The sequence below is a fragment of the Passer montanus genome, unplaced genomic scaffold (genome assembly GCF_014805655.1).
Source record: "Passer montanus isolate IOZ18808 unplaced genomic scaffold, ASM1480565v1 scaffold23, whole genome shotgun sequence".
Classification (NCBI taxonomy): domain Eukaryota; kingdom Metazoa; phylum Chordata; class Aves; order Passeriformes; family Passeridae; genus Passer; species Passer montanus.
The window spans coordinates 11,271,753-11,289,879 of NW_024366926.1; the positions used below are offsets into that span (position 1 = coordinate 11,271,753).

Genomic DNA, 18,127 nt, shown 5'->3' on the forward strand with positions numbered 1-18,127 from the left:
GTTTCATCCTTTCTGCTTTTTTGAGCAGTGTTCCTATTCCAGCAATTTTCTTCCGTTTCACTGGCAGCAAGGGCTCTGGCTGAGCATTCTGCCCTCCCTGAGTTTTGTTAGGAGCCTTTGCCATCAGTGGATGTTACTACCTGTCATGCTGAGCTGCTGTCTCATCTCACTTTGAGTCCAGGCATGGAAACGAGTGGTACCTTTGAGATGGTCACGCCATGCTTCCTGCCAGGGACCTGAGCACACTGTTTGGCATGAATGCCCCACTGCTCCTGCATTGCTGAGGCTGTCACATTTGCAGGAAGTTCAGTAAAGCAGCATGTACCTACACAGGGATTTATCTTAATCAAATACAGGAACTTGCTTCCATAGTCTGTGCAGAGAAGGCAGCAGTTGAGAGCCAAGCTTTTTCGTTCACACTGAGCACTGTAACTATCTTTAATGCTGATGTACTGGCATAGCACAGATGTTGTTCAGTAAATGCCAGGCTAAGATTGAGGCTGGTGCCAGTGAGGTAATGGTCTGTGGCCAGGGGAGTCCCTTGTCTGAATCATAACGTTATGAGCATCCACACTTTACAGAACTGCTCCAAAAAAGCCCAAATGCTTCCATGTTCTGTGGGGCACAGACTTACCTGGAGTGAAAGCAGAAAACAAAGGACTTCTGCGATGTTTATGAGCATCAGTTCCTGCTTAGGCTTTGCTTGTGTAACCTCTGTGTTACTTGCCTCTGCCCTTTGTGCAGATGTTAAGTGCCTGGATGGTGGTGGCATAGGAACTTAATTCAGTGCTGTGGCATATTTCTCATGCAATTCTTCCTCCTTCAGCTCCTGAAGGCCTCCTCTTCTTTCCTCCTCTGCTTGTGTTGACAGAAGAGTCAGTGGTGTTAGATACAGCATTGGCTCTTGTGCAGAGAAAAAAGGGGTCACATATATTTTGGACTCTGTTGCACAAGAGTTTCTTATTGTATGGCTTGTAATTAAAGCACATCATTTTCAAACACAGCTGATGATGAGCAAAATTATTCTCACCCTGTTACAGATAGCTTGCTTTAAAGGAAGTGAAGTGCAATAGAGCAGAAAATGTTTTAAGGCTATAAATCACATTTTAAAGTCATGCTGGTTTCTGGATGGCCCTCTAAAAATATGCTTTGGCTTGACCACAAGATAAGGCTTTGATGCAGGAATTATTGAGAGGAATATGGTGGCCTGTGTTGCACAGGTCGATAAGCTAAATAATCATGGTGGTTGATTTTTAGTGTTCAGGCTGGTGAATCTATGAAAACACCACTGAGTGTTGCTTTGGTTTACTGGAATAGACCATCCCAAATTGTCCTCTCCTAAACATCCAGTTTCCCCAGTCTGAATAGTGCTCGTGCAGAGGAGAAAGAGAGACAAAAGTGCCTACTTAGGTGCAAATTCTAAATCTGCAAGTCTTACAAAGCAGTAAGCACACCAATGAATGGAGCAGCAAATGTCCCATTTTCTTATTTTCTAATCACTGTGCTGGCTGCAAGTGACTCAGTTTTTGTTGTTTCGGGGTTTTTTTTGCTCCTCTTACTGCTAGACGCCTGAAGGCACCTTCAGATGCAAGAGTGTATTTCAGCATCCTAGCTTCTTGGAGCATTTTGAGACCATTTACATTGTATCACCAGGACGGATGACATCCTGTAAATTGAGTTAACGCTATTGATTGTGATGTTACTGCCAGGAATATCCAGCACGCATAACCCCACTGCAGATATAGTTCAGATATTCTGATGTGGTGCCAGATGGTCTGCTCCTTGTCTTGCTACTATTTTCTTTCTGCTACAGTTGGAGGATGACCCATTATTGTTATAAATACAGACGTGGACACAGCAAATCACATTTTCATGGCTGTGCCACACTGAAGCTTTTTCTTTATAGGGCAGCTGCAAATTTGGAATCAGGGACCAGCTGAAAAGCATGGTGTGAAGAACAGAGGGTATAAATAGCACAGTGTGGTGGAGCTGGGAGCAACAGCCAGGCCATAGAAGAAATCTCCTTGCAAGTGCAGGTTGGGTGGAGAGTGGTGCAACTGCTCCACTGAAAGAGGAAATCTCAGATGGGCACAAAAGGACTGCACATGTCCAGATTTTCTGCTGTGCTTTTTACCTTGGAGATGGTGAAGCCTCACCTAACTGCTTCTCTGCTATGTACATCCTCAGAGAGTTTGAGGTTCCCACTACTGCTGCTCAGTCAGCCTGGCTCATTCCTGCAACTCTTACACTTAGCAAAAAGCTCTGTGATGGAGGACAATTTAAAAACAATCTTTTTTGAATTCTGAAGCCTTCTGAAATGCAGTGCTAGCCTGACACAGTTCATTCTGTACTACCCATCTAGCCAGTGAAGAGCAAGACAACTTCCATGCCAATCACAGAGCCTTCTTTTTCAACACAGGATGTTTTCAAATTTTGAAATGAGTGAACGGCATTTAAGGTAGTGTTTGGAATGGACAGTGAAGCACATGTGGTTTTCACGTGGTCATAGCAAATATCTGCTTCCAACTCCTTTTCATCAAGGAATCTTGGGAGTGGAGGGTGTGAAGATGGGCTGCATGACTCTCTTGGCTCAGACACAGAGCCTTGTGGCTTGAAACAAGACCTGCATTCTCCTGAAAATTGTAATGGTTCAAAATGGGAACTGCTGAGCTTAAAGCCCTGCCACAGATCTGCCTCAAACTGGGTAAAACAAGTTCTTCAATTCTGCCCTCATTTATTCATTTTATGCCTTTCAAGAGGGCAAGCAACACACATGCTTATCACTTGTTTTAGATATAAAACCATAGATGGTTTGTATTTTAAATCAGTGCAACAACTCCCCTGGTTTTAATTTACATACTCTTGGGCTGACATTTTAAATTCCTGGCAGAAATGTGGCCACACTAAGAAACTACTAGACCCAGACAGTATTGAATGATATATGAGATGGTTGTTCTGCCTCTGCCTCCAATCCATCCATCAATTAGCATTCAAAGTCTCTTTTGAAATACAGTCAGACTTTTATTACTGTAATACAAATTTGTGGTCTAGCACATGCCTTTTCATTTAAAAAGAAGCCAACATCTGAATAAACAAAATCACTGCACGCCAAGAAGATGCCAGAAAGCCCTGTAGGCTCTTTTTCATTGATTTAGCCTAGGCTCCAGGAGTTTCCTGGTATATAACATAGAGACCACAACTGAGCTTTGAACAAGTGCAACCAGGCAATCTGGCCCCCTGGTTGCAGCAGTGCCTTGGCTATCTAGATTCATTTTGCAATGACTAAAAATAAAGTTATTCAATACATCCCATGGAAAATATGAAAGATAGAGGAGCTTACTGAGTTTGCCTCTCATGTGCAGAGTTGGGGGGTGGCAGGATTTTTTGTGAGCATATTGCTGATCCCTAAGTTCTATGTTAGAGTCAGTTTGCATTTGGGAAAAAGATGAGGGGAAGCAAAGCCTTGTGTTTTGTGTCCTGTAGGTGATTAAAGCCGTGGAGGAAGGCTATCGCCTGCCAAGTCCCATGGACTGCCCTGCTGCTCTCTACCAACTAATGCTCGACTGCTGGCAGAAAGACCGCAACAGCAGGCCCAAGTTTGATGAAATTGTCAGCATGTTGGACAAGCTCATCCGTAACCCCAGCAGCTTGAAGACCTTGGTTAATGCATCGAGCAGGTACAGACTCGGCCCAGAACCATTTCTCAGAGCAAGCTCCTTGTCTGAACACCCACCCCTAGGGCTGGATTCCCTCTGGTTATTTAGCCCGAGTGCATGCTCTTGGGGGAATGTTCCTTCAGCTTTGTTATGTCCAGGGAAGTTGACTTATATCAACTTTTTCTGTTGCAGTTGGCAGCCAAGTGGGCAATTCACTCACTCCAAATGCAGCACTGCTACCACAAAGAAAATTACTGTGGTCTGTCTTTCAGAAACAGGAGTTTCAGAAGTACTTTGTCTGAGACAAAATTACCTGTGCTGCAAGGTTAGAGAAGGCAAGACTTGAGTGCACAAGGCAGATAGTAAATACTGCTCCAATTATCTGCCTGTTGACTTTATCTTGGTAATACAAACGAAGGGTGTCTCTTGGGAAAACTCTTAGGGAGTGCAAAGCTTATGGATGTCCAGGTACATCCTTCCACGACTATTCCCAGGCATGCTAGCCACCACTACAAATCATGAGAGTCATGGTAATTGGAAGAGGAGGTCTCTGGTTACCAAAGTACTGTACACAAACCCTTTGCTAAAACCACACGAAGTGAATAGAACAGACAGTTTGTATTTAAACATGAATCTGAATAGCTACACAGCTACAAGTAAAGTAAACACAATCAAGAAATAAAGCTGCACTTGGGAGAAGGAGCTAAATAGTCTTGGTGAGGCTTTTTCTATTTTCACTGTAACCACGCATTTACTTCTGAGTCATCAGTGTTGCTGATCACGCAGTCCCTTGCAAGGTCATAAAGAAGTTATATATATATATGTGTGTGTGTGTGTATGTACATATATATATATTATATATGTTATATGTATATTATTGCTGTTTTGCTGATGGCAGTGGAGTTCCCTAGATTAGCCATGGAAAAGGCCCTTCAGAAAAGTTTGGCCTCAGAGGAGGGACAAAAAAAGGATATGTTGTTTTCTTTAAACAGGAATGAGGGTGATAAGATTAGGTTAGACTGGTGGTATGGGCCAAACGAGATACACTGCTGTGAGCTTGTAGTCTTTTGTCCCCACACCTTCCAAGTGAGCCTTGCACAGCTGCATGTGGCACATCTCACGTGCTGCATCTGGGCATCCCTCTGGTGGCATGTCCCTGTGCATGGTATTTCATGCACTGAAAGAGAAGAACATGAAATATTTGTTAATTTTTAAATACAAGCTAGATCTGGTTCCTCAGGCTATTTTACATGTACCATTTACCATCTGAAGAAGAAATTATTCTTATTAGCAATTAGATGTAACGTCAGTGCCAGCAAACCTGCAGGAAAAGGTTTATGACAGCATAAAATATGTGAGGTTTCTCTTTTATTTTCAACTCAGAACAGTTATTTTCCAGGCCTGTTACATGGTGTTTCCTGCACTCTTTTATACCAAACTGTTATGCCAGATGAGGAAAATAGGCAGGAAACCATTTCCTTGAGCTGCTAAGCACTTTGCTGATGTTTTATTCCATGAATAGGTCCATGCAATTCCAAACCTCTCCTTTTCAGAGCTGCTGTGGATATTTTTGATACGGATGAAACACCTGAGCAGTCAGGCTGTGGGGGTGTTTCTATTCTCATAGATTGCTGTTCCCAGACCATAGTAATTCCAAATGAATCATAATTTCAATATAGAGCAGCTGTAAAGGATTTTTTTTTATATATGTAATGTGTTTTTTATGGAAATTCTCATTAATGCAAATAAGGGAGGAAGTCACTCTCTACATTACAGCGCGCGCTATGATATCACTAGGTACCTTCTGACATTAGTGATGAAAATCCACTTCTCATTATGATTACTTAGGAGTTTTGAATTTCTCATGTGTATAAAATGTTATGGGAAGCCATTATGTTCTTGGTACTGCAAGTATTCACATTTTATTAGACCCTTCAGCATTGCTATTAAATAAACAAATAATACTAATGTGCTCATAAAATATATGAAGATTCCTGAAGTGCTATAATAATATAATATCCCAGCTCTCCTTCCAGTTGAAAGTCTTTTAAGTGTAATAGCCACCGTCAGAGGCTGACCTGGAAAATGTGGTGTTTTTTTACCTGTGGGTAAAAATCTTTGTAGAGGGCTTGTGTTAGCTGTGTGTCCCCTTTTACAAAGAAGGGAACAGATCTGGTTTCTTTCCTGGCTGACCTTGGACAGGCCCTCATTGCTCTCTGCACATCATTAGTGGGGTGGTGGACCCTGCTTGTGCCAGGTACTGTATCAGTGCTCCAGCTGTGGTGAAGGGTTATTATTTGCCTGAATTGCTTCCTCCGTGCGTGGCATAGCTGAGCGGGGAGCAATTGCCTGGCAGGCTCTGGAGTGAGGGTGTGGGAGCAGGAGTGTGCCTCTTTTGCAGGGCTGGAGCGTGGCTGGAGCATTGCTGCTCTCTGCAGGCTCCTTGGATGCTGTCGGCATCCGAAACTCCCCCATGACTGTGCAGGAGCAGCTCTTGGACTGTTTAATGCTCCCTGGGCTGGCAACAGCTGCCTGCCATTGATGGCCGCTGCTGGGAAATGTAATTTGGGTTTCAGCTTCCAGGCTCTGCGCTGCCTTAAGTTAATTATGAGCTTTAAAGGTGGAAGAAAATAGCAAAGCAGGAGTCATCAAAGCGAAGACTTTGAATTAGGAGTGACTGGGGGAGCCTACTTGGGGCCAGGAGGTAACTGGGATGGATGCCACTCCTCTCCTCCTCGTTCTGCTTGTGGTGAGGACTGGAAATGGAAGGAGCTACCTCAAGAATGGGTGAGGTTGCAGGTGAAGTGCTGTGTTTGATACATTGCATATTAAGCCTGCTGGGAGGATTTAGGCTGCAGCAATCACTGAAAATGGAACAGAAGAATCATCTTTACCATAAAAAAATGCAAGCAACTTGAGTCACGTTGTGTATCTCTGAATACTGATTCTATTTGCTTCTTTGTTTTTGCTTACCTTTAGAGTGTCAAATCTGTTGGTAGAGCACAGTCCAGTTGGGAGTGGTGCCTACAGGTCCGTGGGTGAGTGGCTGGAAGCCATCAAAATGGGCCGATACACAGAGATCTTCATGGAGAATGGATACAGTTCAATGGATGCAGTGGCTCAGGTGACCCTAGAGTGAGTAGTGTCCAGATCATTTTCACCTCATTTCTTGGAATTGCAACGGGAGAAGGGAGGAGAAAGACAAATCATTCAAGAATATGTAAGGATGAGGCTGCAGAAAGAGAAAACATTATCCTGTGTTTGCAGTCAGCAGTTTCCCTTACAGCACCTCTATTGATAACAAGTGCAGGCAAGACTAAAATTTACAATTACTATGTTGGCAGCCAGTATTTTGTCTCCTTTACTCACAGAAATTAATGCATGAGTTTCTGTAATTGCCAGGCCATCCTCTTGACACACTAGGAGTTGATTATTTGGGATTACCAACAAAATAAACCCTCTGCCCTACTAGTAAATGTATAGGTCCCTGCTGAGACATCCTGGCTTCACAGCAGATGAGCTGGCTTCATGGCTGATCAAGTGAACAGTGAAGCCCAGTAAGGTGTGGAAATGGTACTCAGCATAAGCAGAAATAGGTAAGAGCTGATGCCAGTGCAAGAGCATCAGCAGCCCGCAGCTCTAGAGGACAGGCTTCCTGAACCAGACCCTTTCTTCTGGATGTGCCCGTGGCCTTTGCACGTGGGTGTGACTGCAGTTGAGGCAACAGCTTTCAAATGACTTGGTAAATGCCTCAGGGCTGCTAATTTGCTATGCTGCACCTTTAATTGCCTGCCTTGCTTGTGTGTCAGTATTTTCCTGCTGCTGCCTGTGCTGTCTCAAACTCCCCTCAAAGCCTGCCTTTCTAGCTGGGTTAATTCGAGCTTAGCTTACTGCAGGCATTAAGGCAGAATGGGAAGAATTGTCCTGTGCTGCTTTGGAGAAGGTTGTGTCTCCTCTGACCACATGCAGACTGCCACTGCACATACAGAATTGCTTCTGAGGGTTAAGAATAAACCAGGAAAAATCCCCCTACCCCACAGAGCTGCAGCATTTCCTCCTGTCTGCCACAGAGTTTCTGTGGAGCTCACCACAGAGCACAGGAGTGTGATGCAGGTCAGTGACATCTCCATGGAGTTCAGTTTTCCATTACATACACAGAGGGAGTGCAGGAGCCTATCTGCTCTCACTCTGATTTCACTTCCTCCACTCACACCATCAATATTTGCCCCTTACACCTGGACTCATCCAGTCTTTTTCAGCCATTCACATGAAAACCCTGAGCTAGGGAAGAAGTCCTCTCCAGCAAGTGTCTGGGAAATCAGGGTGCATGGATTCTTACCTGGATCCTCTTTTCAGCTCCTGAGACCCTTACATGTTGTTTCCCAGTCTTTTCCTGCAATTATGTGTCACTTTACTTGGGCTTTTGAGGACTCCACAGTTTACACTGATGATCTACAAACATGGACCAAGGACATCCATCCCCAGGCTGGTCAAGAGTCCACATGGCAGAAATAGCTAGCCAGAGGCTGAGCAGGAAGAAGGGGGATAGGAGGAAGCAGTAATTTTTGAGGAAAGGAAAACACTGGAGCATTCCCCTCCACAGTACCACCCCAATTTGATAACCAGAGCAACTTCTGGTAGAAAAATGCAGGTTGTCTAAAATCCATCACAGATTTATTGCTGTTTGGCTTAATTAGTCAAGTCGAAGAAGAAAATTAGGCTTCTCCCTTGTTCCTCTTCACAATTTTCTGCAGTTTCAAGAGCTCTACATGAAATGCTCAGAAGTAAAATGCTTTTGTTTGGGTCACAGAAAATGTTGACTTGAAACCCAAATTAGTGGGTGTTTTCAATTGCAAATTAGATGTTTACTTACTTGTATAACTTTAAACAATCTTGCTATCCCTTCTACGCTGTCTTGGCATCCCATGCTGCTAAAAGTATTCCTAACCTCCAAATTTCCTGAAGTGCAGCATTTCAGATTATGAAGTAAGATTCTCTGAAGTAAATGAAGTAAGATAATTTGACTTTAAAATTTAACTGTTTCCCTATGTTTACTCTTCGGTATTCCAGAAATTTTAAAAAAGTCCCCCAAAATCTTTTCAGGTGATCCAAAAGTGCTTTAAAATGTTTTTTCCAATTGGCAATGAACCAATAAACCAATTACCTGAATAGTTCTAGCCAGAAAGGTGAGTTTGTTTGAAAGGCTTTAAATAAAATTATAGCTGCCAGAGATACTCTGACTCTCACCAGCCTGCAAACCTCCTCAAAGGCCCCCTCACCAGGTCCCAGGGTGTCCTCTTTGGCCCAAATGTCATCCTGCTGATCCCAGAGGAGAGAACATGTCTGAGCTGCTCAGCTTCAGCTTTCTCCTGGGCTTCTAGAACAGCAGAGCAGTGCAAAGGAGCTCATGCCTGGCAGCCTGGGAGAGCTTTTGGGTTTGTTTTTTTTTAAACTGGAAGGAGGCATTTCATGGATCCATCTTCCATTTCAGTTGAAGCTGATAAAATGTTGAAACCTATTTCAGCTAGTTATCCATGTCAGCAAATAAATTGTCCCTCCCCACCCCAGCTGCCTGGACAGAAATAGTTGCAGAGATACCTGCTTGGTTCTTCTCTGTCAGCCCACACACCTTTGCATTGCAGAGGTGGCTTGGCAAAAAGGCTTGACCCCACTCAGGTCTATTTTTGGAAAACCTGTGGAAGATTAATCAAAAGGCCAAGTACCCATCCAAATCAAAACTTCTCTCATTCCTCTCAGAAACAGTAAAAAAAAGAAAAAAGCAGCAGATTCTCAGCTGTTGAAAAAAGAGAAACCATCATAGCAGCTTAAGAGGAAAAGTGCCATGTATTGAAGTCCTGAATTCAGTCTGATGTAAACTGGCAGACTGCCCTTAAAAAATAAAGTAAGGGAGAAAATGGCTCCTGGTGGGCTCAGCTGAGACTCTCATGGGTTCTCCAGAAAACAAACACCAGAACAAGCAAAGTTCTTTAACGGTTGATATACTGAGAGGAGTTGGTTTTCTGGAGGTTTTCTCTTTTTTTCTCCCTGTAAAAGTGAGCAACAAAACATTTTGTGCTCTACAAAGGAGAATTCAGGTTAAATGTTCCTTGTCATTTTTAATAGAGGCAACTGTTCTGTATATTCCAGAGCTGGGACTTGGGGGGATCGGGTGAAAAGATGATCTGAACATCTGAAAGCAGCTTGGTTTCCCCAAATGACATCAGTAAAACAGTCTTTACAATTTAGGAGGTTGCCTTCAAATACCACCCAAAATTATCTTTACCAAATTCAAACCATACAGGAGACATGTAGAAATTAGGTGGATAACTGCTGCCAGAAAAAGCATGGCAAAAACATATGATAAATGTAAATAATTTTTTTAAATCTACTGAAAAAAACAACCTACAAATGCTGTAGGAGGAGTTGGCCATAACACTGACAGGACTGGTAATTGTGGGTGCCCAGTTTGTGGCTTCTTTACAGGATCTGGTTGATTGAGTTGATGTTCAGCTTTTTTTTTTTGCTTGTTTTTAAAAAACCTCCCTCCCCTGGCATGAAAAGCAAAATCCTGATTACCATTCTGATTCTTTCAAACTAGTGGCTTGATGCATTTATTCTAGAAAAGAGTAGTATTAGTGACAAATTTCTGAAAGCAAAAGATTAAAAATCTAAGATGGATGGATATCACCCCAAGTCCTAAGCTCTGCCTACTTAAGCAAAGACCTGAAAATGTATGTGTTCAAACAAAGAGTGATTTCTACATTTAGCTCTAATTCTTGCAAAGGGATGAATCACCTTGTGAAAAGTGGAGCCTCACCCTCCACCCTCTCTTTCCAACTGGATATCAGACTTGAAGGGAACCTTTCCAGTGGACCAGACCTGCTCTTTAAACTTGTGGACCACCTAGTGACTTTGAGTGTGTCTGGAGCTCTTTCAATCCACTGCAAGAATAACTTTACCAGGACAATACTCAAGAATAGATAGATCCATGACATGAGTTTCAGTCTGACCCTTGACTGGACCAATTACTAACCATGTGGACTACATATTTTCACCTTTTGAAAGATCTGTAATCACTGAATCTCAGGACACCCTGTTGTTTGTTATTAGATGAAGAGCTCTGAATATTTGTAATAATATGTGTTGTGTTGCTTTGCATTGTATATATTTTTCTTCTAAAATAAAATAAATTATTTATTAAAAGTTATACTGGATGAAGAACATTTAAGAGTTCACCTGCTCTAGATGCTTATTCTTAACCTGAAATCTCAGTCCTGGGATTTTGATGCTGTGTCTGCTTCTGAACAAATCCTCATCTTGTAATAAATTAGAATGGGAATTATGAGTAAGAGCAGATGAACTCTTAAAACAAAATTTTCTAAGTCCTCATTTCATGCAAATGTCCCTAGCAAGCGGATTCCTCTCTCTTTAGCATTGTCTGAAGGTCTTTGAGGTTCTTCTTGTTTCCCCTCTCTCAAACTGACAACTAATTCCATGAGTAGTCCCAGTCTGCATGGGCAGCTGTAGTTACACCACGTGCAGAAGAGTGGTGAGATCTGCCCTGGATGGGAGGTGAAATACAAAATACCTGTGGTAGGCTGACGGCTGCTGACCTCAGAGATCTTTCAGGACTGTGGCCCTTTTGCTTGCATGACTAAACCGGCTGGTGAGGGGGTTGTATTTTATGTGGAAATCAGTCCTAGTCTACACTGTGTTTGGCAAACTGGTCCATGGTGTATAAGTAGTTCTATTTGTAAATAAAATGTTTTAAATCTATTTCTTACAACATGGAGACTGTGAATTCAACCCTTGCACATGGAGGCTCTTGCAGGGAAGGGGATACCGTGTTGTCACTGGCATGTTGCAGCTGGGCTTCCATGAAAGGCAGTGGTAAGAGAGCAGCATGCATGCAGCTGTGTACAGGCTGCTTGGCATGAGCTGACACCAATTTTCCCCCTTATTTCCTTGGCTTTTTGGTCAGCTTAGGTAAGCCTTTTAATACCTTGTTGACAAGTGATTCAAATTCCTGCCTGCTTTAATTTCCAGCCCTATCTGAATGGAAGAAGTGAAAAGATAAACTTCCTCCCCAAAATAAGAATAAAAGTTGTCCCATGGCTGGGGAGGCCAAGTATTTTGAAGCAGGGAGACCACCCAGCACATGGGTGCACGGATCTCCACTGCAGAGGCACACGCAAAACCCAACACCAGGGGTCAGGTCACTCCCACAGCAAGGAGCAGCCTGGATCCTGATCGCAGATGCCCGCGGGTCTCAGTTGTGCATTTTCCTGCAGGGAATGCACATTTTTACTGTAAAGCCCCAGTGGGTGTCTGCACACATCTCCTCTTGGAGAAATTTCCATTTGGCTGCAGTAACATGAGCCAAGCAGCCCTGACTGGAGCTTAAAGGCAGTTGTTTTTACAGCCCTCCAGCACAGAAGTTGTTGGGGATGTTTTTGTCCCCAAACCAGGTGGTTTGTGCACCCAATTCTGTTCAAAACTGTATTCTGCCTTACACCTCTTTAAGTGCTTCAGCACTGGATGGATAGGCTTACAGCAACGTGCTGTAAGTCATGCTTGAAACATCGGAATTAAAGCTACATTCTCTAGGCAGTTTTTTAAAAGTTTTTGTTGTTGTCTTTGATATGTGCAAGGTGGCTTTTGAATAAACCTGCTGATTTTTATACTTGGCAAGCATCTGGTTCAGGAGCTGTGTCTTCTGGGTCATCTTTGCTGAGGTGCAAGACCCCACAGTAGTGTTTTTCCCCTCTCTGAGGAGTCCCCCATGCTTTTGGCTAGTGGCTTCACATTTGAGAGGATTTGATATTAAAAAAAAAATCCTGAATCCCCTGGTGAGCAGTTAATGTATTGAAACCAGAAACTCTTTTTTCTTCTTTCTCTCTTGTAAATCAATGAGACACTCCTCAAGGATATTGAGTTAAGGGGATACTGTATGGGGAGAAAAAAAGGCTGTGTAGTGAACTGGGTGGGGGATTTATTGGACTGATGGGGCTGTGTGTGAAAGGCCAAGACGTGCATGCTTTTTTCCGAGTTTGAGGCTGTTTTTACCAGCAAAACATGCAAGAGTGTCACAAATTATACATCTGTGAAATACGTGGTACTGGATTTTCAAAAGAGCTCAGCTTGCACTTTAGATACCTGGGAAAAAAATAAAGCTGATTTTTCAAAAATGCCAGCAGAGCAGGACTCAGCAGGGGGAAGATGGATGTTGTCTCTTTTAAAAATCAGGTCCTATACTGTGTTGGTTTCAGAGGTTGGTTTGTTTTTTTGTTTTGAGGGTTTTTTTGGTTGGTTTTTTTTTTTTTTTTGATCTCTGGTGTGAACTTCCAACTGTGCTGTGTACATAAAATAAATTGCATGTAACAATAGCATTACTTCATTTTCCTTCATTATTAAGATGGCTTGCTGAACTAGTTTCACAATTCAGTGGAGGCAGAAATTAAAACATGTCCCCCTGAGAAGGTAGACACCTTTTGCAGGTGCTGCAGCCTTTTCTGTGCCAGGTAAGGAGCACTGCTGATGTGTCTCATTGACCTCCTTTGCTCTGTGCCCCTTATGTTATGATTTCCCTTTGCATCATCAAGAAGCATTGCTGAAAAAGGGTACAATAATGAAATTATGTGTTTAGCCCAAAGCAAAAAACTTGGTATTTTCCAAATCAAAAGGCAGAAAACATGACAGTCCTTGGAGAAGTACAGATGTAGCTTTTGGCTTCAAGTCGTTTATGTGTTAATGTATTAGCCTTCACTCAAGACTGCTTTTTATTCAAAGCAGCATTCATCTGTGTAATTTGGGGACATGGATGATTGGTTGTTACTTGCACAGGAGTTTCTGTCCAGAATGTGAAGCTGCTGAGAGAGGCACACCTCCATAGGTAGCTCATGTGAAAATGTTTTGGTGTTGCTTGCACGTGCCCTCCTGCAGTCCAGCGCACAGCCCTGCTGTGAACTGTAGGCCAGGTTTGCAATTATGTCTCAGGTGGTAGTTGGGCTCCCAGGTGTTGCTGGGGATTTCCAGCCTTTGCATGAATGCAGCAGCATGGTTTCCAAAAAGCAGCTGCATGATCAAGGCCACATCCCAGTGGCTTTTGGTGGAGAACTTTCTCCTAAAAGAGTTGCACACAGGGTGTCAGCAGCTTGGGGATTCACAAGTGTATCTCCAGGACCGTAAGGCACAACTTAGAAACATCCTTAATTCACTCCAGTCTGCAGGTAGAAAGTGAGGGATCGATATTTTTCTATCAGTGGAAGTCTTCAGACAAACACCACATCTCTAATAGTCAACCCGCTTCTCTAACAGCTTCTGTGTCTTGGGCTGGAAACATATATGCAACTGCCTTGATGTTTCTGCTGAGCTTTTATTCTTACAGTTTCTTTGTTAACATTTTCTACCCACTAAGAAATTTCTATAATTACACTCTGCCATAACTGATGGCCTTACCTGGCTTAGAGCTGTCATTGATAACCCAAGGTCCTGCTGTGCTATCTCCAGGAGATGATTTGTCCCACTCCTGTCTTTGGATGGGATAAATTGTATACCCTGGAGGTGCCTCTTAATGCCGTTCACGTGAATCACATGAAAGTGATTACCTTCATCTATACACCCGAATTTTGGAGGGTGGAGTCAATGCAAACAATCTTTCCTACTGATCCTGCATTTTACATTAACTGTCTTATTTTACAGCTTTCCTGTAGTGGTAGCCCAGTAGGCAGAATCAACACAAATGTCCTTGGCATCTAGAATTCACCCCTCCAAAGCAAAACCAAATGTGGGTTTATAGGAAGATTTGCAAAGACCCAAAAGGGAGCTGCTTTGTTAATTCTTGTTGACTTTAAGGAGTCATCAGGATGGTGGCCATGTTTGAGGCTTTTGCCACTTGTGTTTCTTTGGCTTTCCCTCATCTGAAGAGGAAGAAAGCATGGATTGACCTCATTCCTCACTGCTTATATCCAAGATCAAATACCAGCCTCTCCCATGAGAAGAGGAAACAGCAACATGGGCTTCCTTACATGGCTTTTCTCTTGGAAATAGGACTTTTCACGCCTAGCAGAATCCTTGGCCAAAGATGATGCTGACACTTTGCTCCTTGGCCAGCGAGGTGATCTCATTCAAATCACATCACCTCTCTGAGGTGCTGTCAGCCATAAAAAAAGAAAAAAATTACAAATGGGGAAAATAAAACCTGCCAACTAAACTTGGCTCTGGGAGCTGCCAGTGATAACAGGTAGGCACTGGCAGCAGCAGCGCATGCGGTGCGTGGTGTACGCGGCAACGTGTGCCTAAGAGGTCCATGGAACCAACGTCTGCTTTCTCCCACAGGGATTTGAGACGTCTGGGAGTGACACTTGTTGGTCACCAGAAGAAGATAATGAACAGCCTTCAAGAGATGAAGGTCCAGTTGGTGAATGGGATGGTGCCGTTGTAACACGGTTTTTAAAGTTGCTTCCTCAAGTGGGTCGGTCCTGCACTTTGTACTCTAGCCCTGAGATTTATTTTGACTAAAAAAAACCAAGAAAAGATAAAAAGGGAAATTCAGTGATTTCTATAACTGAAGGACATTGGCCTCTGCTGCAGCATTTCTAAAGCAGTGTTTGACTAAAGTTTTGCTTTTCTTCCTATTTGTGTCCTCATTTTCATGAAGTCAATGTAAGATGCATGGAACGTGGAAACGAGTCTGCTGTACATGAGGTTAACCAGTCTCTTAAGCTTCAGCGGTGATGACAAGCCTTCCACCACGTGTTGTCTGTACATGGGAGGTACATCTATATATATAGCACCTTTGTATACTGAATTACAGCAGCACATGGTAATGCTTCAAAGGACTGACTTGAATGGCAGATTTTTGTGGCCATTCATGGACTGCCAGTAGCTGCAGTTTGCTGAAGTATAACTTCGAGTCTTACTTGTCTACAGAAGTGTATTGAAGAGCAATATGATTAGATTATTTCTCGATAGATATTTTGTTTTGTAAATTTAAAGAAAAGAAAAAATATGCTGTTACACAGCATTAAGTTATAGAGAAGACTAGCATATAAACATGTCGCTTGCTTCATGGCAAATACAATACAGGGTGTATATTTTGTTTTCCTCCTTCTGTGTTACCAAGTTTTTTTATTTGCTCTTTGGGGAGGATAATACATGTTGAAAATGTATATACTGTACAGTTTGCTACGCATCAGGTACAAGATTTGGGCTCCTTCCTTGGTTTGTTCCTTCTTTCCTCCTTTTACTCAGTCTCCCTTTTGTGTTACCCCTATGCTTTGTATTTTTGCTGCAGTTTGGTTTGATCAATACATAAAGCTTTCAGGAGTTTTCATTATGTATATGAGGTAGAAGGAAGTTGCTTAAATAAAATATGTTGCCCCTCTCTTCTTTTACACCATGGGTTGAAGACATCCAGAAGAAGAGAAGTAAAACATCTGGTTCTTGATGGCCTCCAGCAACAACGTGGCATTGATTTTTCTGTGTCCTGGCCAAAGGTGACATGGGTTGCCTCTGCACAGGTGCTTTATCCCAGCATCCATCACCCAGTGCAGCCATCGCCTCTGTTCCCAGAGCCCGGGAGAGAAAGCATGAGGTGGTTTTAGCTGGAAGGAAGGAATTTTTGTTGTTCCTTTTCTGATGATGTTGGTTAAGTCCTGGGGCACAGTTTGGAAATGAGCCTGTGGCATCCAGTGTGGAGATTTTGTAATATTTCCCCCAGAGTGATGGAGTGGGATTATTTTTGGAACTGTACTGTCCCAACCTGCCTCTCAGCATTCCAGGTTTGCTGTGCACCTGGCCACTTTGTGACAGAGCACAGAGGGGAGGGAAGAGCAGAGTAGCCCAACATAGTCACAGTGATGGCATCCTGACGGCAAGGAGATGCCAATTGTCTGGGCTGGCACAGCTCAGATCAGGACTTGGTTGTAGCTGGAGTTCAGTGTATCCATTAAAGCCCATGGCTGGTATTTTCAGAGGGACCTGAGGGCAACCCAATCCCCTGGGAATCACACCAAGGAATATTCCTCCTATTTTTTTGTAGATAGGATTAAACAGCACAGTTAATTTGGTAGTCATAGGCTAGGCTTTTATTTTGTGAAGACTTTGATAAGGATTTTAAAACAGCTCAGTGGACTGCGAGGGTTTGTTGTTTCTGTAAATGTATTGCTTCCTTAGAGTTTGGATAGCATCTTGTGGCATCCTCCCTCAGCAATAACATCAATATATAGAGTTGCTTTAGCTCCCTTCATCCCCAGTGCTGCTGTGAGCCCAAAGAGCTCAAACAGCCAAAAGGAGGCCTGTGTCCTTCATGTCTTGCAGAAACAGGTGTTGCAAGGCACCTGAAGCCGTTTCAAAGTCTTTCTTTCACTTCCCCCAGCCTTTGGATGATATTTGATACACAGAATGTTTTTTTAAAGAAGGGAAGCATCTAGGAGAAGAGGTTGAGTTGTTTTTTCCTTAGCAGCAGGGTTTCTTCAGGCAATATTTTCCTGTCCTGAAATGGCCCCCTCCGCCTCTGCAACTGCTGAGTTCCTCAGGAATCAGGAGAAATAGGAGGGAAAAGAGCCACAGCGAGGTCTAACAAATCTTGATAGTGTCATTTCTCATCCCGTTGTTTCATTTTGGCAGCCACCAGACCACAAAAGAGGAAGAGGGTATCAAGACATAACAATTTCGGCGCGGAAAAGAGATTTGTCATATAATAAATAAGATTATTAGAGCTGTCAGCAGAAGAGTCTTGAGATTATTTGTGCCTCCCTGTCTGCAACACTTGGGAAAATACATGTAGGAAGACAGAAACAGCTCATTTCATCTGGAGGAATCGTTCGTTTGCCTGCATCCATTGGTGGCACTGAGATGCTATGAGCAAATATGTAGCACTTTCTGCCCATTATCTCCACTCATTCCAGTCCTGTTGGCTCTGTGGGAGGAGTTGAACTCAGTCATTTTTTTCCTGGGCTCTTAAAACCAAAATCCTCTTTTTATCATTTGTATTGCTGGAATACCTACCAGATGCTGGAATAACGTTCAAAATGACAAACCAGTGGAAAACAAAACTGCTCTTTAGCCAGACTGCATTTGTAAATAATAGGGCACCTCTTCTCGCTTCCAATAAATAAATAAATAACTTTTTCTATTTATTTCAAGACCTGTTCTTGCTACAGATCTCTGTATAATAGACTTTGTCTCGGGGGTAAAAATAAAATGTTGTTTTAATGTGTGGGGTCCAAAGGTTACAGCTTCTATGTCCATGAGCAAATCACAGAGGCAATGGAGGTTTTCAGTTCCCATCGAGAACTGCAAGAACTTTGTATGTTGGGCATGATTTTATGTATTGGGGTGCAGCATGACAAGATGACAGCAACATTTGGCTCGTTATGTTCTTGCAAAAGGCTGTAGATGGATTTCCTGCCCATGGTAAGTTGGTAAGTCCAAGCACTTTGCTTTTCCAGCTCACTATTGCTTCAGCT

At 42.9% G+C, this 18,127-nt stretch overlaps 1 protein-coding gene across 11 annotated transcripts in view; it reads left to right on the top strand.

Moving 5' to 3' along the window:
• Positions 1 to 17,877, top strand: part of EPHA5 (EPH receptor A5) — a 194,426-nt gene extending 176,549 nt beyond the window's left edge. For 8 of the 11 annotated variants that reach the window (XM_039710394.1, XM_039710387.1, XM_039710392.1 and 5 more), the window contains 3 exons: positions 3,484 to 3,677; positions 6,636 to 6,791; positions 14,994 to 17,877. In XM_039710394.1, coding sequence (XP_039566328.1) covers positions 3,484 to 3,677; positions 6,636 to 6,791; positions 14,994 to 15,099 — 456 coding nt within the window. In that variant the 3' untranslated portion in view covers positions 15,100 to 17,877. Of the gene's footprint in view, positions 1 to 3,483; positions 3,678 to 6,635; positions 6,796 to 10,440; positions 14,820 to 14,993 lie in introns of those variants that run through there. The other 3 variants (XM_039710390.1, XM_039710391.1, XM_039710396.1) reach the window with 2 other exon arrangements.
• The last annotated feature ends 250 nt before the right edge of the window (positions 17,878 to 18,127 follow it).